At 32.7% G+C, this 23,036-nt stretch overlaps 4 protein-coding genes across 7 annotated transcripts in view; 3 read left to right on the top strand and 1 right to left on the bottom strand.

Moving 5' to 3' along the window:
• Positions 1–5,957, bottom strand: part of ccdc50a (coiled-coil domain containing 50a) — a 32,375-nt gene extending 26,418 nt beyond the window's left edge. Inside the window, exon 1 of one of the 3 annotated variants that reach the window (XM_051094802.1) lies at positions 5,605–5,956. In XM_051094802.1, coding sequence (XP_050950759.1) covers positions 5,605–5,653 — 49 coding nt within the window. In that variant the 5' untranslated portion in view covers positions 5,654–5,956. Of the gene's footprint in view, positions 1–5,604 lie in introns of all 3 variants that reach the window. The other 2 variants (XM_051094803.1, XM_051094804.1) reach the window with 2 other exon arrangements.
• A 2,528-nt stretch (positions 5,958–8,485) lies between these two features.
• Positions 8,486–9,833, top strand: uts2d (urotensin 2 domain containing). The gene is made up of 5 exons (XM_051094821.1): positions 8,486–8,623; positions 8,708–8,812; positions 8,937–8,974; positions 9,142–9,235; positions 9,699–9,833. Exons 1-5 carry the CDS (start codon positions 8,527–8,529, stop codon positions 9,722–9,724), a joined length of 360 nt encoding a protein of 119 aa, XP_050950778.1. The 5' UTR covers positions 8,486–8,526; the 3' UTR covers positions 9,725–9,833.
• A 2,121-nt stretch (positions 9,834–11,954) lies between these two features.
• Positions 11,955–15,758, top strand: LOC127153613 (platelet glycoprotein V). Its single transcript, XM_051094801.1, is given in 3 exon segments — positions 11,955–11,995; positions 13,859–14,106; positions 14,109–15,758. Coding segments are annotated over 2 exon segments (1,875 nt in total). The 5' UTR covers positions 11,955–11,995; positions 13,859–13,868; the 3' UTR covers positions 15,746–15,758.
• A 2,069-nt stretch (positions 15,759–17,827) lies between these two features.
• si:ch211-117l17.6 (regulator of G-protein signaling 21) lies at positions 17,828–21,165 on the top strand. Of its 2 annotated transcripts, XM_051094811.1 has the most exons (5): positions 17,840–18,022; positions 18,110–18,196; positions 19,941–19,987; positions 20,086–20,252; positions 20,624–21,165. In XM_051094811.1, the coding sequence occupies exons 1-5, from the start codon at positions 17,946–17,948 to the stop codon at positions 20,813–20,815; spliced, it is 570 nt and encodes a 189-aa protein (XP_050950768.1). In that variant the 5' UTR covers positions 17,840–17,945; the 3' UTR covers positions 20,816–21,165. The 2 variants fall into 2 exon arrangements, with proteins under 2 accessions (XP_050950769.1, XP_050950768.1); XM_051094812.1 differs by lacking the exon at positions 18,110–18,196 and having other exon boundaries at positions 17,828–18,022.
• The last annotated feature ends 1,871 nt before the right edge of the window (positions 21,166–23,036 follow it).

Consider the following 23,036-nt stretch of genomic DNA (forward strand, 5'->3'; position numbering starts at 1 on the left):
ATTATTTTTAAATGTTTTATTTATTTTTTAAATTATATTTGGTTTAAATTTGTCAAAAAATATCTTACAAAGTGGGGGAAAAAAAGTTTCTTAGAGGGTTAATCTAGGGCCCTATGAAATGACTTTTACTTTTTCCCAAATTGCATTTTATTTTTTCTGCATTCTGTTTTTTTTTTTTTTTCCATTTTAATTGTCCTAGACTCCACTTTAATGGTTATATTTAAAAAAAATATATATAAATAAATAATTACTGAAAATCTGAAATACATCCAATTTAACAGCAATTTACTAAAAGTTTAACAAAAATGAAATCTTTAAGGCCTCATGAAATATGTTTATTTTTTCTCAATTTCGGTTTTATTTTTTTTCCCCAAATTCTTTTTTTTTTTTCCCCATTTCCCCATTCTGGTAAATAAAAAAAAAAAAAAAATACTCAAAAAGCAATTTATTAAAAAGTTCAACAAAAAATACATTTTTAAGGCCTTACAAAATATGTATTTCCCCCCTCCCCTTTTACATATTCGGTTTTATTCCTTTATCTATTTTCCCCCCAAATTTAGTTTTTTTCTTCTTTTTTTTCATTTTAATGTTTCTGGATTCTGAATTTTTTTTTTTTTACATTTTAGACTCTGTTTTAATGGTTAAAACAAAAATCTTCATCAAAAAGCAGGTCTAATTAATTGAAATCATGAAATGTATACAATTTAACAGCAATTTATTAAAGGTTTAACAAAAATTAAGTCCCTACGAAATGTTCTTTTCTCTCAAATTCAGTTTCATCACATTCTGTGTTTTCCATAAATTTTCTAGATTCCATTTAAATGGTTTCATTTAATTTTAATAATGAAAAGCATCTTTAATTAATTGATTTAAAATATATAATTTAATTTATTTTTTCATATATACAATTTATTTTTATTTTATTTATTTCGTTACAGCTTTTTTTCTTAATTTTTCTGGTAAATAAATTCTGGGAAATAATTTCTCTGGTAAATGTTTTCATAATAATATTAGTAGTACTATTACTACATTAAATAATATATTTCTGTCACAATTTCTTCAAGTTAAACCGAGCTGTAAAAACCTTTGTGACAATAATTTTTCTCAACAGAAACGGTAAAATGCTCACAAAGTGAGTCTCAGAGCAGTTCCAGAGATTATGTTTATGCGTTTATGTACTCATATTGAGGCGGTAGAGGCTAAAAACGCTGTGAGCATCTATGTGTGTACCTCTTTTGGAGGTCTAATATTCACAGACACTACTATATTTCATGTTTTGGTTTAAGTGTACTGACCTACTTTTGATTTATTCATCCAAAATTCAGCAAATTCCGTGACATTATACAGTAAATTCCATTTTTATGACTGGATTCCACCCAGCACAATCTAATAAAACATGTTTCAGACACACAAAGGGTTTTTACAAAAACAACATGCTGGCGCATCTTCTCCTAATATTAAAAACTTGTGGGTGATACCACACAGCAGGAAATAAACACAGCCTGAAGTGACACAAACAGTATGACATCAATTAAAACGTCTGATTCATTAAGAATGATGATCCTCAAGGCGCTACAAAGCAGCACCCAGGCAGCGACTGGCAAACAAGTAACAGCAACACAAAAAAAAAGCTGAAAGCTCTCCAAAGCAAACACGAAACCAACGCTGAACGCATCCCAGGAGGTCTTAGCTAGGCAGCGAAAACAGCACATTTTTTAAGCCTGCACATTTTCTAGGCAAACATCTCTAAGTTTGTCTCTACGAGCAGAGAGCAGCTGCAACACAACAACAAAATGCTGAGTCCACACGCACAAAATGAGTGAAAACAGAAACCACAAGGACATTCTTCAAGGAGAAACAACAGAAACTCATGTGTGAGAAATGTGGTATGCTGCTCGTCTTCACCCTGACCAGATCTTTTTTTTACAGTTTACAGGCTTTAAGGGTGAAACTAACTGCAAAAATGCATGTTCTTTAAACATTTGGACTTGTATATCAGAATAATAAATATCCTAAATGGGTTCAATGATTCACGAGGCTTGCATCGTGACCAACGAAATTCTTACAGTAGGTCTAATGGCCACTTTGTTAACTAATAGACTTATTTAAGCTTTTACATGCACACCATCATGTTTGTTGTTGTGAAAACTAATAAAACGTGTGTAGTAAATTATATTATCCATCAGAAATTGAATCTAACACAAAAAGTAGACCTCAAACGTCTTAAAGAAATACGAATTTGGACTGTCCCACTTTAGCTTTTTTAGCTTTAGCTTTTTTTTGGACAGTAACAGTTAAAATTGTTTATTTTATATGAAACCAATATTTGGTCCCCAGTTAGAAGCTAGAATTATTTGATGTTTGAAATTTCTGTTCAGACCAATAACTAAATTTGAATGTGATGTAGCTTATTTTATACACATTAAAACTCCTTAAAATTAGGGAATTTGATCCGTCCCCCTTTAAAGGTCTTAACTTTCTTGACTGTATTTAAGTTGAAGTAACTTGCATTAAAGAAATTAGTAGAAACCAACATCTGGTTCCCAACTGGCCAGAACTACTTGTTCGAAACTCAGTTTCAGATCAATAAATGAGTTTGGATTTCAGTTCTAGACTAAAAACTGAATTAAAATAGTTTATGTATATAATTACCCAGAAACCAACATTCAGAGTTATCTGGAGAAACCTGATGCTTAAATTTCAGTTTCAGACCAGTAACTGAAGTTTAATGTAAAGTAGCTAATTTTTTGGCCTGTCTCATCTCAAAAGGTCTTTACTTTCTTCATTGTATTTAAGTTAAAGAAACTTCTATTAAAGAAATTTAAGTAGGAACCAATATTTGGTTCATGATTAGCCAGAATTACGTGATTTTTGGATTTCAGCTCTAGACCGAATGTGAATGAAAAATTAGTTTGTTTTAAGTGCATCTTAAAACTGTAAATTTGTCTTGTCCCACTTTAGAGCTCTTAATCTTCTTGACTGTATTTAACTGTTAAAACAGTTTATTTTACATAATTAGCCAGAATCCAATATTTGGTCCCCAATTATCTGGAGAAACATGATGTTTGAAATTCAGTTTTAGACCAATAACTGAATTTGAATGTAAAGTAGCTCATTTTAGGCACACTGAACTCGTCCCACCTTAAAAGGTCTTAACCTTCTTGACTGTGTTTAAGTAAAGTAACTTACACTAGAAGCAACTATAACAACTAGAAACCAACATTTGCCAGAAACCCAATTAAGCCAGAATTACTTGATTTTTGAATTTCAGTTTCAGACCAAAAACTGAATCTGAATGAAAAACTGTTTGTTTTAAATACTTTAATACATTTAATACTATAATTTGATCCCCAATTAACTAGAACCACTTAATTTCTGATTTTCAGTTTCAGACCAATAACTGAACCTGAATGAAAAGTAGTTCCTTTTAAATCTTACAAAAAAAATCACTAAAATCACCCATTTGTCAATCACCTATTTTATATGAAATACGTAACTACAAACCAGAGCTGGGTTACAAACTGTAATCCATTACTGATTCCAAATTACATGACAAATATTCTAGTTAGTAACATAATCCATTACATTACCCATTTTAGGTAACTTAGGTAGGACTGCTCTTTGATTACTTTTAGATTACTTTTGACCCAATTAATTTATCACATATAGATACAAAAAATGCAAGTAAGAAAAGAGTAAGAAAATAAATTCCATTCATTGTAATTAACAAAATGAAGTGCATTAAACATTACACTACGTCAAGGTTTCCTAAACTGGGGTTTGTAAAAGAAACTGCAGGGGATTTGGGATTTTAGACTATTTTAGAGAGGAACATTTAAAAATGTTGCTATTGTGTGAATATATGTAATCATGTAATCAGTAATAAAAGTAACTGTAGTCTGATTACGAGTATTTTAAAATCTATTACAAGTACATCATTTTTGGAATCTGATTAAGTAATCCAGATTACATGTAATCAGTTACTACTCCGCTAAAAATCAACATTTGGTTCCTAATTAGCTAAAATCACGGATTTTGAAATGCAGTTTCAAACCAGTACACTGTAAAAAACAATTTGTAGAGTCAACTTAAAATAATTTGTAACCTGGCTGCCTTAAAATTTTAAGTTCAGTCAACTCAAAAAAAGTTTATTCAACTTGAAATGTTAAATTATACTAAGTGACAACATAGCTATTTGAGTTGAATCAACTTAAAATTTTAAGGCAGCTGGGTTACTTACCCATCTGTTAAGTTTAGCAAACACAAATATCTAAGCTGTTACTTAGTACAATTTAACATTTCAAGTTGACTAAACTTATTTTAGTTGACGGAACTTAAAATTTTAAGGCAACAGGGTAACAAATTATTTTACGCTGACTCAACAAATTGTTTTTTTTTTATTTTTTACAGTGTACCTGAATCTGAATGAAAGGTACACACCGAAACTTTCAAATTAAAACAAAAAGTTAACAGTAGCCTGTGTTTTACACAGCATATTTTCCATATTATGGATGTCAGTGGCTAACAGTTCAGTTACCAGCATTCTTTTAAAATAGCTTATATAACCAGCAATTGGTGCCCAATTATCTACCGGTTTCTGAATTTCGGTTTCAGTCCATTAACTGAAACTGAACCTCAGACACAGAAATGACAGGGTTATTGTGTAAAGAGTAAGAGTAATCCAGCCTACACTGTAAAAAATAAAAATAAAACACAATTTGTTGAGTCAGCTTAAAATAATTTGTTACCCTGCTGCCTTAAAATTTGAAGTTCAGTCAACTAAAATAAGTTTAGTCAACTTGAAATGTTAAGTCGTACTAAGTAACAACTTAGATATTTGTGTTTGCTAAACTTAACAGATGGGTAAGTAACCCAGCTGCCTTAAAATATTAAATTGACTCAACTCAAATATCTAAGATGTCACTTAGTATAATTTAACATTTCAAGTTGAATAAACTTGTTTTGAGTTGACGAAACTTAAAATTTTAAGGAAGCCAGGTTACAAATTATTTTAAGTTGACTCAACAAATTGTTTTTTTACAGTGTAAGCATCAAATGAGGTTAAAATGAGTGGTTTGCAATCCTGCAAAGCTAACTTGTTTTCTACAATAACACGATCAGTCATCAACAGCTTGTGTTGCACCAGTCATCTTCAGTATGCAGAAGATTTTCATGATTTCATCTGGCAACCCATGTGCCAGCATTCACACTGCTAACCGCACAGACACACACACCAGAGCAACTAAATCTAACGTCAGACATCTATTACATGATATTTAAGGCAAAACAGGCCTGAATTTAATCGCTTTCTCTTTTCGGTATCAGATATATTAATAAAGGCGTTTCTCGGTACGGCGAATTCAACGGCTGTGTTTGACTTTTCCCCTCAGTGAAAATTTCCGTACGTGGTATGAAAGGAAATTTGCTGACAGTCGAAACAGCAGTCCACCTTCGTAATTCGCCACAATGTAACCGTATTTAACCGTTTTGGTTGTTTTGAATCATCTGACCGGCCATCGCTTTAACGCAGTAACACACAATGCCTCCAAATGCAGGCGCACCACCACCATCATCATCATCATCTTCTTCTTCTTCCTCACTCACCCTCTTTTACGCCAGGCAGGTTGTTCTGATCAATACTAAAATCAGCCATGTCGTCGGCGCTTAATGTTTCTCTGGGGTTTCTGAAGGTTATTGTTTGACAGACTGATGGCGGTTTCCGTCAGATAAATAAATCCCGATCGATGTCTTCGCTAATGTGTCGCTCTGATTGGTTTGTGTCGCCAGCCGAGCTTTCTGTGCGTCCCTCCCTCTGTACCCTCAGCAGATGAATATTGCGAGCTGAGCTCACACACACGCACACAGACACATACACAAAACACGAAGGAAAAGCTGAGCGGTGTGTGTGTGTGTATGTGTTTGCTACGGATGGCAGGGCGGGACAAGCCACGCACGCACGCGCTCACATTCTGGCACGCAGGGAAGCGCGCACACGAGCCAACACACGTAAAACGCCCACTGAACCTGCGCAGTCCTCGAATTCCTTTGAGCTGACATCTGTCAGAAGTACCTGGACTGTTCCACACATTTCAGGCTAATATAAACACTGTAAGATTATGCGTTTCTTTATGCTTTTGGAAAATGCAGGTAGTCTTTCTAATGTCAGGATTCCTCGATTTTAAAATATTAAAAGTATGTGTATGACCTGAGCTGAGTTGTAACTGTAACATGTAATCTGGATCAAGTAATCAGACTACATTTGAATCAGACTACAGTTACTTTTTTTACTGATTACATGATTACATGTTATTCACACAATGGCAAACTAACAAATACATTTGTTGTTTTATTTTGATTTATGTTTATTATAGGTTTTCGAACCCCTTGCTGTTCCTTCATGAACCCCAGTTAATGTATTGTTTAAAATGCACTTTGTGTTGTTATTAACAATAAACTGAATATATTTTCTTACTCTTTGTATTTTTATATCAGTATGCTGCATTATCCTATTTAAATCAATGTGATAAACGAGTTTGGTCAAAAGTAATCTAAAAGTAGTCTGATGTTAAGTGTGTAATGTAATAGATTATGTTACTAATTACAATTTTTGTCATGTCATTTGGAATCAGTAACGGGCTACAGTTTGTAAATGCTCAGCTTTATGTGTAACTGTAATATAAAATGTAAATATGTTTCTATAAAAAGTTATTCAATATTACAAATAAATATAAACATATGTAATATTTATTAAAAATGAACATATTTTAGGGTAAATAGCCAAAAGCTTATATTAAATGATGAATTATTTACTATTATTTTTTATGATTATTGTTATTGTCGTTGATGTTATGGAAATTGTAAGAAATATTAAAAGCTAAAATACCCCAAAGCTAAAATAACCCATTAAAAAAAACAAACAAACAAACAAACAAACAAAAAAACTCATACAAAATCTGATAAATGCTAATTATAAAATTAATTTGAATTATTTATTTATTTATTATTAATTAATTTATTTAAATAATTAAACATTTATTATTATTAAAATGTCTAATATTAAAATGTCTTATTATTAAAATTTCTTTCTTTCTTTCTTTCTTTCTTTCTTTCTTTCTTTCTTTCTTTCTTTCTTTCTTTCTTTCCAGTGGAAAATATTTGACTTCTAAAGTTTTCCTTAAAAATATTATTATTATTATTATTATTATTATTATTATTTTTTATTTATTTATTATTAATTTATTTATTTTTGCAATTAGAGATTCTATTGAATGGAAAAAGTTTTCATTAAGAAATATTTATTTATTTATTTATTTATTTATTTATTTATTTAATGCCATTAGAGTTTCTATCAAATGGAAAATATTTTACTTCAAAAGTTTTTCTTAAAAATTATTATTATTATTATTATTGTACGTTTTTTATTATATATATATATATATTATTATTTTTTTTTTTTATTATTATTTATTTATTTAGTTTTTTGCAATTAGAGTTCCTATCAAATAAAAAAAGTAGTTAACTTTTAAAGTTTTCATTAAATGTATTTATTTATTTATTTTAGGCAATTAGACTTTCTATTGAATGGAAAATATTTCACTCCTAAAGTTTTCCTTGAAAAAAAAAATCACTATAATAACAAAATATTTTATGGTAAATATAGAGTACAAATTTGATTAAATATGATTTATTTTTTACTTGTAAGAAATTTTATTAGTATTTTTAAGAAATGTTTTTCATCAAGAATGTAATGATGAAATTGGAAGAAAAAAGAAAATAGAAAAAAGTTAAAAATAAAAATAAAATATCTAGCAGAAATTAAAATTAACTGTAATATTAACTAAACTTATTAAACTTAACTTACTAAACTTACTCAATATTGTTTTAACACAATGATATGGATCTGATTATTATTATTATTATTATTATTTATTTATTTATTTATTTATTTATTTTTCAGCTTTTAACGCAATTAGAGTTTCCATCAGATGGACAATTGTACCTTACTTCCAAAATAACAAAACAAAATAATTTAAATAAATGTATAGATTTTTTAATTATGAATATGGATCTCAATGTTTTTAAGCCTTTATCCACCTGGCATTTCTACCAGAAGAAAAGTCCACCAGAATGACATTATATTATACATACGGTATCCATCATCATCATACCATTTCTTGTTATTCTAGTCACTGACTCACATATACTTTTAGTTAAATTAAAACAAGAATGCCAAGAACATTTTACCATCCACCGATGAATGATACCCAGCAGCGCCAGTGATTTACTCCTGTCCTAACATACACCGCCGCTGATTGATTACTCGTTGGCCCTGAGACCACGTCAGAACATCAGTCCCAGCTGTCACGACCCTTTTTTAGATACAGAACGTACACCGTCACACTTTTGATTTACAGCGATGACACATCCTCGCGTCTGATTAAAAGTATCCCACCTGATGAGCCTCCGGCAGAAGAGCCTTCGGTCAGGCAGGAGCAAATACGCAACCACGATCATTCCCTCAGTGCCATGGACAGACCATCCTCAGGAAGTCTTCTTCCACGACTTGCTTTTTTACTTCTGATCGGTGCTCTCAACGTTCATACAAGAAGCCTTGCAAGTCCAGGTGAGTACAAGAAACTACTTTCATCTAAACATTGTATCATATTTAGCTGATTGTGAGCTGAAATGCATATTTCCATTTCCACAGTCAACCAGGTTTTCCATTCAAAGGATGATTCAGACATCCAGAACCAGATTTTGGCATTTCTGCTACGGAAAAACATCATGCCTGTTCCAGAAAAGGACGTAATAGGTAAATGCACTTTATTTGTGATGGTCTTATACTCTAAGCAAATGTATAGGCATTAAAAATTATTTTTTAAGCATCTTATAATCCACAAAACTGCACTTAGCTACATGTTTTACCTCAATCGCAGGTCTCGAACTGGCCAGAAAAATTGCAGAGCTGCAGGAGGTATGTTTAATTTATTTTTTGTCATTAAATACAATTAAATATTACATTTAATTAATAAAAAAAATATATAGGCATTATTATTTCTTTTTAAATATTATATATAAATATATTAATAAAAAATAAACCAACTATTATTACGAAAGCTAATTTTCAGCTTGCCGTTTCAGCTTGCGGCTCTTCAAGAGGAGCTAAGTACAGAAAGAAAATTGATGTCAAATGCAATAGAAAAAGAAAGATCGATGACCAGTAAAAGAGATGATGGTGAGTGTTTCTTTTCTTACTTTGATTTTTTTGTCTTGTTTCCAGCCAAAATATCTAAAATATTCTTAAATCAAGAAGGATTTTCTAAGCAAGTAAAAATTATTGTCTTGTTTTTAGAAAAAAACAAATAAAAATTAAGCAAGTTTTTGCTTGAAACAAGCAAAATAATCTAGTTTTCTGCTTGAAATAAGATTAATTTGCTTACCCCATTGGCAGATTATTTTGCTTGTTCTAAGCAAAATCTCACTTAATTTTGACTTCCTTTTTCTGAAAACAAGACAATCATTTTTACTTGTCTAGAAAATCCTTTTTGATTTAAGAATTTTTAGATATTTTGGCTGGAAACAAGACAAAAAAACAAAAAAGTAAAAAAAAAAAGCATTTTTGCAGTGTATGAACTAATATAATATCTGTCAGTTGCATAAATACAGATGTAAATGTTTTTTTTCTGTTTTCTTTTTAGCCTGTTTTTGGAAATACTGTGTTTGAGGATCTTAAAGTGAAGAGCGAGGAGCAAGGAAATCTGCAAAATCGTCTAATGCCTTAAGATGTGTCAAACAAGCAGAACTTTTTCAGATATGGAAGTATATGTATTCATAATGTGTCATGATAATCATGATAGATATAATGTACTCATGACTGTACTCTTATAGCGAAAATGTATTTATTTAAATGTCATATCAATAAAACATCAAGTGAAACTGATTGATTTTACTCTTTCATCTCATTGTGCAAAATATTACCTATTTTTTAAAGGTCTTGAGTTCAAATGAAACACAAGTACACAATTTTACTACAATAATGTAAACAAATATATATAATAAGCTAAATTTTTTATTTTTAAAAATCTAAAAAGATAATATTAATATTATTTTTATAATAATATTTGATAATAATAATATAATATAATAATATTTTTTTTTATTTTATTACTGCATTAAAAAAGGCACTATTTTAATTTTCAATAGGGACAGCTTCTAAAATTGCAAGACAAGGTCTTGTAAGTAAACGCAAGAATCACAAAGGGATATAATTTTACTACCATAATATCAAAATGTTATGATAAGCCAAACCTGATGCTTTTCAAGATCTGTTGTCTCCCTCTAGTGTTAAGACTTGGTTGAACATTATAAATGTCACACATATTATACCTTAAAGGAAAAGTTTGCACAAAAATGAAAGTCTGTTTTCATTTACTCACCCGCTACTTGTTTCAAACCTGTCTGAGTTTTGTTTTTCTGTTAAACACGGAAGAAGATATTAACCAAAGAGCTGACAGCCGCCATTGACTTCCACAGTACTACACAATACTATGGAAGTGAATGGCTGCTGTTGACTGTTCGGTTCCCACGATATATTCTTTTGTGTTCAACAGAAGAAAGAAACCCATACAGGTTTGGAACAACCTGACGACTGAAAAAAAAAATGACAGAAATTTCATTTCTGGGTGAACTATTCCTCCAAGGACGATATGTGACCCTGGACCACAAAAGCAGTCATAAGGGTCAATTTTTTAAAATTGAGATTTATAATTCATCTGAATAAACAGGCTTTCCATTGATGTATGTTTTGTTGAAATAAGACAGCATTTGGAAATCTGGAATCTGAGGGTGTGAAAAAAAAATCTAAATATTGAGAAAATCGCCCTTAAAGTTTTTAGAAATGCATACTGCTAATCAAAAATTAAGTTTTGATATATTTACGGTAGGAAATTTAAAGAATATCTTAATGGAACATAATCTTAATATCCTAATGATTTCTGGCATAAAAGAAAAGTCGATAATTTTGACCCATAAAATGTATTTTTGGCTATTGCTACAAATATACCCATTCTATTTAAGACGTCACATATATGAACATATGTAGACAGAGGATTATGGACATTAACCGGAGAAAAAAAGAAAAAGAAAAAGAATTAGAGACACAATTGTGACCCTGGACCACAAAACCAGTCTTAAGTCGCTGGGGTATATTTGTAGCAATAGCCAAAAATACATTGTATGGGTCAAAATTATTAATTTTTCTTTTAAGCCAAAAATCATTAGGATATTAAGTACAGATCATGTTTCATTAAGATATTTTGTAAAATTCCTACTGTAAATATATCAAAACTTCATTTTTGATTAGTAATATGCATTGTTAAGATCTTTATTTGGACAACTTCAAAGGTGATTTTCTAAATGTTTTGATTTTTTTCCACACTCAGATTCCAGATATTTAAATAGTTGTATCTCGGACAAATATTGTTCTATCCTAACAAACCATACATCAATGGAAATATCATACATTCAGCTTTCAGATGATGTATAAATCTCAATTTGAAAAAATTGACCCTTGTGACTGGTTTTGTGGTCCAGGGTCACAATTTAGGTCATTTCAAATGAAAATAAATATTACCATTGTCCACAAAGAATATGGATTTTTTTTTATTTTATTCTATTATTTAAATGTATTTTATTTTATTTTAATACTGCATTAAAAAGCCAATTGGGACCACTTTGAACGTACCATTGTACAATATTGAATAGTCGGTAAACACAGTAAAAAATGCAAGTTGGAAGACAATGTTTTCTACAAGTAAGTACAACAAAGACAAATAGGAGAAAAAAAACTCATCAAGATCAAGGCGGATGCAGGCTTCCATGTGGGCTGCACTGCAGAGTATGATAAGTGTCAAAAGGGAAGAGCTATTTCCAAAGTATGGTTATTAAAAGCAGAATGCATCTGTTTTAGCAACACAGTCTTCCGTATCTGTGGGAGGTAAGTTTAACATTGCTACTTCTTCTATTTGTTTTGGTAACTTGATTTGGCGCAGAAATGAAAATTCTGTCTAAATACTAAGAGATGTCTAAATACTAAGAAATGTACTTAGTCTTGTGTCAGTCCAAACCGAATGACCTTCTCTCTTCTGTGGATCATAAAAGGATATGTTTTGGAAACTGTGTTTTCTGTCCATATACAGTTAAAGTCAAAAGTTCACATACACCTTGCAAAATGCTAATTATTTTACCAAAATAAGAGGGAGCACACAAAATGCATGTTATTTTTTATTTACTTACCTGAATAAGATATTTCACATATGTTTACATATAGTCCATAAGAGAAAATAACAGGTGAAATTATAAAAATGACCCTGTTTTAAAGTTTACATTCACTTGATTCTTAATACTGTTGTTTCCTGAATGATCCACAGCTGTGTTTTTTTGTTTAGTGATAGTTGTTCATTAGTCCCTTGTTTGTCCTGAACAGTTAAACTGTCCTAAAAAATCCTTCAGGTCCCACAAATTGTTTTTTCAGTATTTTTGTGTATTTGAACCCTTTCCAACAATGACTGTATGATTTTGAGATCAATCTTTTCACACTGAGGACAGTTAAGAGACTCATATGCAACTATTACAGAAGGTTCAAACACTCACTGATGCTCCAGAAGGAAACATGTCTCATGAAGAGCCGGGGGGTGAAAACTTTTGGAATTTGAAGATCAGGGTAAATTTAATTTATTTTGTCTTTTGAGGAACATGCAAATATCTTCTGTAGCTTCTGAAGGGCAGTACTTAATGACAAAAATATGATATTTAGGCAAAGTAAGAAAAATGTACGCAACTTCATTCTGTTCAAAAGTTTTCACCCCCAGCTCTCAATGCATTGTTTTTCCTTCTGGAGCATCAGTGAGCATTTGAACCTTCTGTAATAGTTGCATATGAGTCCCTCAGTTGAACTCAGTGTGAAAAGATGGATCTCAAAATCAAACAGTCATATAGTGGAATGGGTTCAAATACACAAAAATGCTGAAAAACCAAAGAATTTGTGGGACCTGAAAGATTTTTCTGGAGAACAGCAGCCAGTTTAACTGTTCAGGACAAACAAGGGACAAAAAACATATCTGTGGATCTTTCATGTAACAACACAGTATTAAGAATCAAGTGTATGTAAACTTTTGAACATTCATTTTTATAAATACAACTATTATTTTCTTTTGTGGACTATATGTAAACATATTTTATAAGAAATATCTTATTCAGGTCAGTACTAAATAAAAAAATACGATCCCTCTTATTTTTTTTACGATCCCTCTTATTTTGGTAAAATAATGAACATTTTTCAGATTTTGTAAACAGGTGTATGTAAACTTCAATTACAGTCAATTGGGTCCAAAGTTGTTTTGAAGCCAGTGGACAAAAATGGACATAATTTGGTCCACAGAGTCCAGTGTCGTTTTGGACTTAATGGACAAAAATCCAAAGATGGAAGAAGGTCATACAGGTTTGGAACAATATTAGAGGACGTAACCATTTTTAACTGAACTATCCCTTTAAAGCAGGGGTGCCCAAACTCGATCCTGGAGGGCTGGTGTCCTGCAGAGTTTAGCTCCAACTTGCCTCAACATACCTGTCGGGAAGTTTCTAGTATGCCTAGTAAGAGCTTGATTAGCTGGTTCAGGTGTGTTTAATTGGGGTTGAAGCTAAACTCTGCAGGACACCGGCCCTCCAGGACCGAGTTTGGGCACCCCTGCTTCAGAACTTTATATTGTACATGCTGTGTTTTGTTCTCATAAAATGAAAATTGATCAATAATAGAATAAAGAAGACTGTATAATGACATATGCCTATATTTGCTCCCCAGTATTCCGAATATGTGGTTCACGATTGTCCTACTTGGACTTCTGCCCCAGCTAACCCTCAGCGTTCGCTGTACCAGTGGGTGCGTTTGCGACATTAGAGGTTTAGCAAAATGCACTGGGGATTCCATCACTGATATCCCCCCTCTCGACCCAACAACAACCTTCCTACTTATGCTAAACAACACAAACATAAAGATCCTCAAAAACCGAAGCTTTCAGCCGTTCTCTCTTCTGCTACGCCTGATGATCACGACAGCACTCTCGACACCATTCAACCAGAAGCCTTCCACGGTGCTTCACAGCTTCTGTCCATTAAACTGTCATCAAACTCACTCTCTGTCTTCCCACTCAGGGTGTTTAGTGAGCAGAGCGAATTACAGCAACTCCAGCTAGATGGTAACCAAATAGCTTCCGTTAGTTCACAACTCTTTGAGACGACGGTGAACCTAACTGAGCTAAATCTGAGCAAGAACCGCATCTCCCAGTTGGACGCTGACGTCTTCCAGCACTTGACCAAGCTGAATCATCTATACCTAGCTGATAACCAATTGAGGAACCTCCCGGGGAGCCTTTTTCACAACCTTCGGCAACTCAAATCTCTGGTGCTCTCGTCCAACCAGTTGGAGACTCTTGAAAGTGGTTCCTTTGACCATCTAAGCAACCTGTTGGTGCTAATGCTACAGAAGAATAAGATCCGAAAGATCCCACCACGTCTTTTCTGGCACTTGCCATCCCTGATCACCCTCACGATGTCGAGCAACCAACTCCGGTATCTTCCAGCTGAGAGCTTCTACTACTTGTTCAACCTGACCAAGCTCACCCTCTACAAGAACCCATTGTTAACCCTACCGGACCAGCTTATGGGACACATGCCGAGGCTCCAAGAGCTTTACCTTTACGAAACCAATCTGTCCACTGTCCCATGGAACCTTTTTGCAAACATGACCAACCTACGGTTTCTCAATTTACACTTCAACACCAGGTTGACCTCCCTACCAAAGAACCTCTTCTGTTGCCTGCCCAAACTTAAGAAACTGTCCCTGAAGAACAACAACCTTCGGGAACTGGACCAGGAACTCTTCTCCAACTTGATTAGCCTTCAAATTCTGATGCTTAATGAGAACAAGCTCGAGTCTCTTCCTTCGGCAATCTTTCGCAACACCTCAAAACTCGAATTACTAGACCTGAACCACAATCATCTGAGGTATCTCCCTGGAGATGTTTTTGTACACGCAAGGGCGCTGAAGGATCTCTTCCTTAGCAACAACAAATGGAATTGCGATTGTAGCATTTTGGGTATTGCAGAATGGATTCGTGAAAACCTGAAACTAATCAGCGACTTGGACAAAGGAGTAACATGCTATGAACCGTACCAGCTTAAAAATCATCAGCTGCAATCGCTGACTTACAAACAACTTCGTTGTGGTGTTTTCCAGACAACATTTATGACGACAAGTGCCATTACCACTGGGGCTCCATTGACACCAACCCCGGCTACAAGCACAACGTCAATACGTACTTCAACTGCAGCTACAGGTACTTTTACAACACCCGCTTCTCTACTTTCTCCAACACCTGATCATATTTATGTGAAACGGACCAATGATCCGGTGTTCTACGATACAATTGTGCTGGATAACGGACCTGAAATTGTGCACAACAATCGTTACAATGGCTGGGTGTACCTGTGGACTGTCCCATCGACGGGTCCCTACAGTGGCTTCATGATGGCTTTGTACATTGTTCTCTTGGTCACTGGTGTAGTCCTGATTGTGGCCAGCTTGTATGCTTTGTATCGACTTCATAAGGTGGTGTGGGTGTTAGGAAATGTCACTATGGGAGACAATCTAAAGGCTAGAAGAGTGCGAAGCTTCAAAGTCAAACTCTAGAGAAGCTTAAAAACCTCTTCAGTTACTCTACAGCAAATGTGATGTGTTTTTGCCTTATAGTGCATATTTATGAGCAATATAAGTCTGAGATCACTTATCTAAAAATCTTCTGCGAATTGAATTACAAATTATGTTCAGCAAACCAACTTATGTGACAAGTTTTAGAATGTATATTATTGCTTTTGTAACCATTCATGTATACAGCCATTTACAGTGAATTCTGTTTTGTTTCTTTTCTAATCCATGAGTTTTGCTTTCTGCAATTTCCACATTCCAGTGCTCTACATTCACAAAACTGATATGGACACACCCTTGGTGGCTGTTTGCAAAGTGTAAGATCAAATAAAATGTTTCTGCACCCTGAGAGTGGTTTCTTTGCCATATACACCACCTGGTGGTTAAACAATATAGAGCAGATATTATAGGGCAGATATGCACATGCCAGTATATTTACAGTATATCACTCTACTAATTCACTCAAACAAATGATTTTGTCATTAAAATAATGTTGAATAATATAATATAAATATAATAATATAATATTGTATAATATTATTATTGTATAAAATGATTATGTTTTTATTTTATTGTTTTATTATTATATTTATTTTGTATCTTAAATAATTTATTATATATTTGAATTACACTAAAATTATTTTGTTATTTTGTTTTGTTATATTTTGTTATTTATTTTTTGTTATATATATATATATATATATATATATATATATATATATAATTATTATTTATATAATTATAATTATTGTTTTTATTATTATTATTACTTTATATTATTGTTTTATTATTATATTTATTTTTTATTTTAAATAATCTATATATTAATTATTATATATTCAAATTATTGTTTTTGTTTTAGATTGTATAGATAATAATAATAATAATAATAATAATTGTTATTTTTATTTTCTCAAACAAATTTTATTTTATTTATAATTATTATAGTATCTTTTAGTACATAAAATGTATCATTATTATTATTATTATTATTATCATGTTTATGCTAATCTAAAACAAAAACATATCATATAATATTTTTGTTTTTGTTTTAGATTAGCATAGACAATGATAATAATAATACATATTATTATTATTATTATTATTATTATTATACCAATCTATTTATTTTCTCAAACAAATTATTTTATTATTTTAGGTATAAATATTATTTAATTATTTAATTAATAATTGAATATGTTTTGTTTTAGATAATAATAACAAAACAACAACAACAACAACAATAATAATAACAATAATAATAATAATAATAATAATAATTAGTAGTAGTAGTAGTAGTAGTATGTAGAGGAAAGTGTGTATTTTTGGATGTTAAAATACTAACAATGATTACTGTTGCAATTCTTTTTAGTGTCACTAGAGGCATAGAAATCACACACTTCACCTTGAAATATGAGACCGAACCACCCAATGAATAGATGTGGCTAAACTCACTTACTATTGCAGCATAGTTTAGCTTACACAGCAAACATGTACCAAGCACTGATATTAAGTTCTTACCACTCCCACATGACTAACAGTACGCCTCAGTGAACGAGCCCAATGTTGATGTTTGGTGTGACTCTGAAACTCAAAGTAAGTGTTCACTAATAGGGTGTATGCTTATTTGTGGGCGCGGCCCATCCGCCAATGAAGCGTGAAATCCTCAAGATCTCTATTACAACATTAACAGGATGTTTCACATCTTTGAAAATGTTTCCAAAGTGCTTCACATGTTCAGAACTATGACTCTTGTAGAGAGGAAAATTGAAATAGGGGTCAAATTTATGGTCATAGCTTTCCATAGCGTTCCTATGAAATGTACCATGTCTTGTCTCACACACCTCATTCAAGTCCTGAGTTTTATTATTTACGTACATTTTCAACTGCCGTGCTGTTATAGCAACAAGAAAAATGTCATGATATTACATAATACACATCCAATTCAAAAGAAAACTTGAAAACAGATCTGATATTGTGGATTTTATGAGTCATGGAGAACAGATAAAAGTCTTCGTAGTGTCAATGGCATCCAGAGATTTGTGTGAACATGTTCAGGTATGATAACATCCCACTCTGTCTGTCTGGCGACCCGACCGTATATACAGGCGTTAGATGGGAAAAGTCTGTCACAAACATGAAACATAGCGGATTATTCTGAATACATATTGCCCACCACCCCACGATGCCTAAAATGCTGTTCTCGAAGATTCGGATCTACGAGTTCAAGGACCTCATTCGGAACAAGAAACAACCAAAAACGTAAATAAATTTTACTCGTCTCTGCATACTAATACTGAATTAACCAAAAGATGGACATTTGCTAAAGTGTTTATTTGAATTTCATAGACTGGACGTTCTGTTGAGCAGGAAAAAACAGAAAAACAATATCAGATGTGTTTTGATTCAGAAAAAAACTGAAGACTCTCATTATCAGTAAGTTTTTAAATTGTTATATACATGTGTATAGAACAATTTCAACAATATAAAACCTAAAATAATCAATTTTATGGGTACTTGATGCCCAAGCAGTCATTTTTTTAGGCCAGAGTTCATGTAAATGTATAGAAGAAATTGTTTTTGATTTTAAATTGTTCTTCAGTGTGACAAAATATGAAGTTTTAAATACAAACGTCCATGCAGTCTTCATAAAATAATTAGAAAAAATTGGTGAAATATTTAATTAGATAGAGTTCAGATGCAAAACCAGGTAAAAGCCATCTCGGTCAAAAATGAGATAATAATACTGAGTGAATGCTCCTGACACATAGTATACGTCCATCAAATACTTTGACTTCAAACTCACTAAATTCCAGCCTCAGCTCAATCAGAAGTACCAGTACTTACATAGAAAACTATACAAAGTAGCCAGAAAGAAATGCTAATTTTAAAGAAATATGTCAGATGGATTTAGAGGCTTTTGCATCTGAACTCTTCATATATATATTATTTTGAAGAAAATTCAATGAAGAAACTTCATTGAAATTAATGGAAAGTTTATTACTGAAACAGGTAAAATATGACACAACAGGGTTGATACATAACCTGAAGTCAACTACATACACAAATAAGTGGATTTTTCTTTAAGAAAGTTCACTGAAACTAATGGAACAGTCAATTACTGAAACAAGGGAAATATGATGGTAACAGGGTCGATGCGTAACTTAAAGTCAACTATATATACATATATAAATTACTGGATTTTTCTTTAAGAAAGTTCATTGGAACTAATGGAACAGTTAATTACTGAAACAAGGGAAATATGACGGTAACAGGGTTGATGCATAACCTAATTACTGAAACAAGGGAAATATGATGGTAACAGGGTTGATGCATAACCTAAAGTCAACTATATATACATAAATTACTGGATTTTTCTTTAAGAAAGTTCATTGGAATGAATGGAACAGTTAATTACTGAAACAGGGGAAATATGATGGTAACAGGTTTGATGAATTACCTAAAGTCAACTATATATACATATATAAATTAGGTCCCACTTTATATTAGGTGACCTTAACTACTATGTACTTGCATTCAAATGAATCATTTGGTACAATGCACTTATTGTGTACATACATGTTTTTATTGTACTTATATTTTTTAAAATATAAAAATGTAAGTACACAGTAGTTAAGGCTACCGAATATAAAGTGTGACCATAAATGATTGGATCTTTCTTTAGAAAATCCTTTAAAAATTATGGAATAGTTCATTAATAAAACAGGGAAAATATGGTGGTAACAGGGTTGATGCATAAACTAAAATCAATTATATATACATATATAAATTACTGGATTTTTCTTTAAGAAAATTCATTGGAATTAATGTAACAGTTAATTGCTGAAACGGGGGAAATATGACGGTAACAGGGTTGATGCATTACCTAGAGTCAACTATATATAAATATATATAAATTACTGGATTCTTCTTTAAGAAAATTCATTGGAATTTATGGAACAGTTAATTACTGAAACAGGGGAAATATAATGGTAACAGGGTTGATGCATTACCTAAATTAGACTATGTATTAAAAACAAAGTAAAATAATATTATAGTATGTCATACATCATTGAAATTTAAAATCGTCAAAAGTATTTAAAAGTATTTTATATGACTATGGATTGTGGAAATACTGTATTTTAGGTGTTATTATTTTCTAATTTCTTCTTTTTTTAAGACTACAAGACCATGGGCCAAAGCTAGCTGATCTGCTAGAAAATAAAGGTTAGTTCATCCACCAATCATATATATTCTATATAATTTGTTGTTTTTATATGTATGCTATTTTTTACAAATAAAAAAATATATTGTTTTCTGTACAGACTACCTGGATGCCTTTCGTTCATTTCTCCAGTCTGAGTTTAGTGCGGAGAACATTGAATTTTGGCTTGCCTGCAGGGAATATAAGCAGATGACTTCATCTGGCAAACTATCTAACAAGGCAGCAGAGATCTACAAAGAGTTTCTCCATCCCATGGCTCAAAAAGAGGTCAGTATGTGCATTCAGTAATGCATTTAAGAGAGTAGGGCCTTTCCAAACAGTTACATTGCATTACGACGCATGGAAATGCCATTGCATCATAGTAATGCTTATTTATAGAAGGGGTGGTGCGTAGGGTATTTGGGATAGCAACTGAAAAGTTGTAGGTCCAAACCCTAGAATTTCTCCAAAAATATATATGCACTTGCAAGACACAAACAAACTTAGGTGACATTTTAAAAAGCATTAATAATGGGTCAAAAGAAAAACAAACCAGAATGTTTGCATTTGCTATTTGCTTAACAAAATAGCAAAAAACATAAAAATGTCACTATAGAAATATACTTCAGTTATCTTTCATGGATGTAACAATTTTGCAGGTGAACATCGACCATAACACTCGTGAGAAGATCAAGAGATCTTTGGTGAAGCCTGACCTCTCCTGTTTTGATGAAGCCGAGATGCATATATACAGATTGATGGAGAAAGACTCCTGCCCAAGGTTCCTCAAATCTGAGGCCTATAAGAATCTGAGGAACGCAGCCAGGAACCCAATGCAGACCAGTCAGTAACAAGTAATTCACTGGAAAAATGTTTCTTAATGAGGCGGCACGCAGAAAGAGGACATATGCACGCGGTTTAGAGGAAATGACAGAGGAGAACAGAAAGTAGTGTGGTGTGCAGAGGCTTAGCTTCACTGGTTTGAGTGATAAGATGAATGAGAAAAATAAAAGTGTCACCGTTACAGGAAATGATCAAGAATGAAGGTACATTACATGGTTTCCACTGTTTTGAGAGATGGGCTGGTCCATTCTGTGAAATGGGTGACTTTTCTATAAATGTTGTTTTTGAAAGTAGACTTCGGTTGGATGTGTTTAAGTGTTGTGAGAACTAAAGATAAACATGGTTTGCTGACATCAAACAGCGTTTGCAATTTTTTACATTTATTTTTATTACAACCTCATATTTTATGAGACAATGCATGGGACCAGTTACAGCATCTAAATACTCAGCTTTCTTTAAACATTCATATAAAGGAAAAAATAAAAATAATAATAAAATTACACCATCTGTAAGGTAACAGGGTTGACTTTTACAGTTCAGTATGATATTACAATCCTTGTGCTCAAGGTCATAAAACTACAATGTTCTCATTAAAAAGATTTTTTAATACTGTTATTTCCGCAAATTTTAAGGAACAAAAAAATAAAAGTGGAGATATTAGTGATAAAAAAGGAGATATTATCCCAAATATATCCTCAACAAAAAGAAAAATAAAAGTGACTAGATTTTGAATGTTTTATTTAAGTTTTTTTTTAAATTACTAAAACAGGGGAAATATGACGGTAACAGGGTTGATGCATAACCTAAAGTCAACTATATATACATATGCAAATTATTATATTTTTCTTTAAGAAAATTCATCATAATTAATGGAAATGTTAATTTTTAAAACGGGAAATATGATGGAAACAGAGTTGATGCATTACCTAAAGTCAACTATATATACACATTTATAAATTGCTGGATTTTTCTTTAAAAAAAATGATTGGAATTAAAGGAATAATTAATTACTAAAACAGGGAAAATATTATGGTAACAGGGTTGATGCATTATATTTACATATGCACTATATTTACATATACAGTGGGTACGGAAAGTATTCAGACCCCCTTAAATGTTTCACTCTTTGTTATATTGCAGCCATTTGCTAAAATCTATTAAGTTCCTTTTTTTGTCCTCATTAATGTACACACAGCACCCCATATTGACAGAAGAACACAGAATTGTTGACATTTTTGCAGATTTATTAAAAAAGAAAAACTGAAATATCACATGGTCCTAAGTATTCAGACCCTTTGCTCAGTATTTAGTAGAAGCACCCTTTTGATCTAATACAGCCATGAGTCTTTTTGGGAAAGATGCAACAAGTTTTTCACACCTGGATTTGGGGATCCTCTGCCATTCCTCCTTGCAGATCCTCTCCAGTTCTGTCAGGTTGGATGGTAAACGCTGGTGGACAGCCATTTTTAGGTCTCTCCAGAGATGCTCAATTGGGTTTAAGTCAGGGCTCTGGCTGGGCCATTCAGGAACAGTCACGGAGTTGTTGTGAAGCCACTCCTTCGTTATTTTAGCTGTGTGCTTAGGGTCATTGTCTTGTTGGAAGGTAAACCTTTGGCCCAGTCTGTGGACCTGAGCAGTCTGGAGAAGGTTTTCGTCCAGGATATCCCTGTACTTGGCCACGTTCATCTTTCCCTCGATTGCAACCAGTCGTCCTGTCCCTGCAGCTGAAAAACACCCCCACAGCATGATGCTGCCACCACCATGCTTCACTGTTGGGACTGTATTGGACAGGTGATGAGCAGTGCCTGGTTTTCTCCACACATACCGCTTAGAATTAAGGCCAAAAAGTTCTATCTTGGTCTCATCAGACCAGAGAATCTTATTTCTCACCATCTTGGAGTCCTTCAGGTGTTTTTTAACAAACTCCATGTGGGCTTTCATGTGTCTTGCACTGAGGAGAGGCTTCCGTCGGGCCACTCTGCCATAAAGCCCCGACTGGTGGAGGGCTGCAGTGATGGTTGACTTTCTACAACTTTCTCCCATCTCCCGACTGCATCTCTGGAGCTCAGCCACAGTGATCTTTGGGTTCTTCTTTACCTCTCTCACCAAGGCTCTTCTCCCCCGATAGCTCAGTTTGGCCGGACGGCCAGCTCTAGGAAGGGTTCTGGTCATCCCAAACGTCTTCCATTTAAGGATTATGGAGGCCACTGTGCTCTTAGGAACCTTAAG

The sequence above is a fragment of the Labeo rohita genome, chromosome 22, assembly GCF_022985175.1.
Source record: "Labeo rohita strain BAU-BD-2019 chromosome 22, IGBB_LRoh.1.0, whole genome shotgun sequence".
NCBI lineage: Eukaryota > Metazoa > Chordata > Actinopteri > Cypriniformes > Cyprinidae > Labeo > Labeo rohita.

What these genes read in the sequence shown, in the direction of transcription:
- si:ch211-117l17.6 (XM_051094811.1), top strand. Translation starts at nt 17,946, where the DNA reads ATGCCTAAAATGCTGTTCTCGAAGATTCGGATCTACGAGTTCAAGGAC. An exon ending in AACAAGAAACAACCAAAAAC is followed by an intron (nt 18,023 to 18,109) that starts GTAAATAAATTT and finishes TGAATTTCATAG; the next exon opens with ACTGGACGTTCTGTTGAGCA. An exon ending in TGATCTGCTAGAAAATAAAG is followed by an intron (nt 19,988 to 20,085) that starts GTTAGTTCATCC and finishes TTTTCTGTACAG; the next exon opens with ACTACCTGGATGCCTTTCGT.
- uts2d (XM_051094821.1), top strand. Translation starts at nt 8,527, where the DNA reads ATGGACAGACCATCCTCAGGAAGTCTTCTTCCACGACTTGCTTTTTTA. An exon ending in AAATTGCAGAGCTGCAGGAG is followed by an intron (nt 8,975 to 9,141) that starts GTATGTTTAATT and finishes TTGCCGTTTCAG; the next exon opens with CTTGCGGCTCTTCAAGAGGA. An exon ending in GACCAGTAAAAGAGATGATG is followed by an intron (nt 9,236 to 9,698) that starts GTGAGTGTTTCT and finishes TTTTCTTTTTAG; the next exon opens with CCTGTTTTTGGAAATACTGT.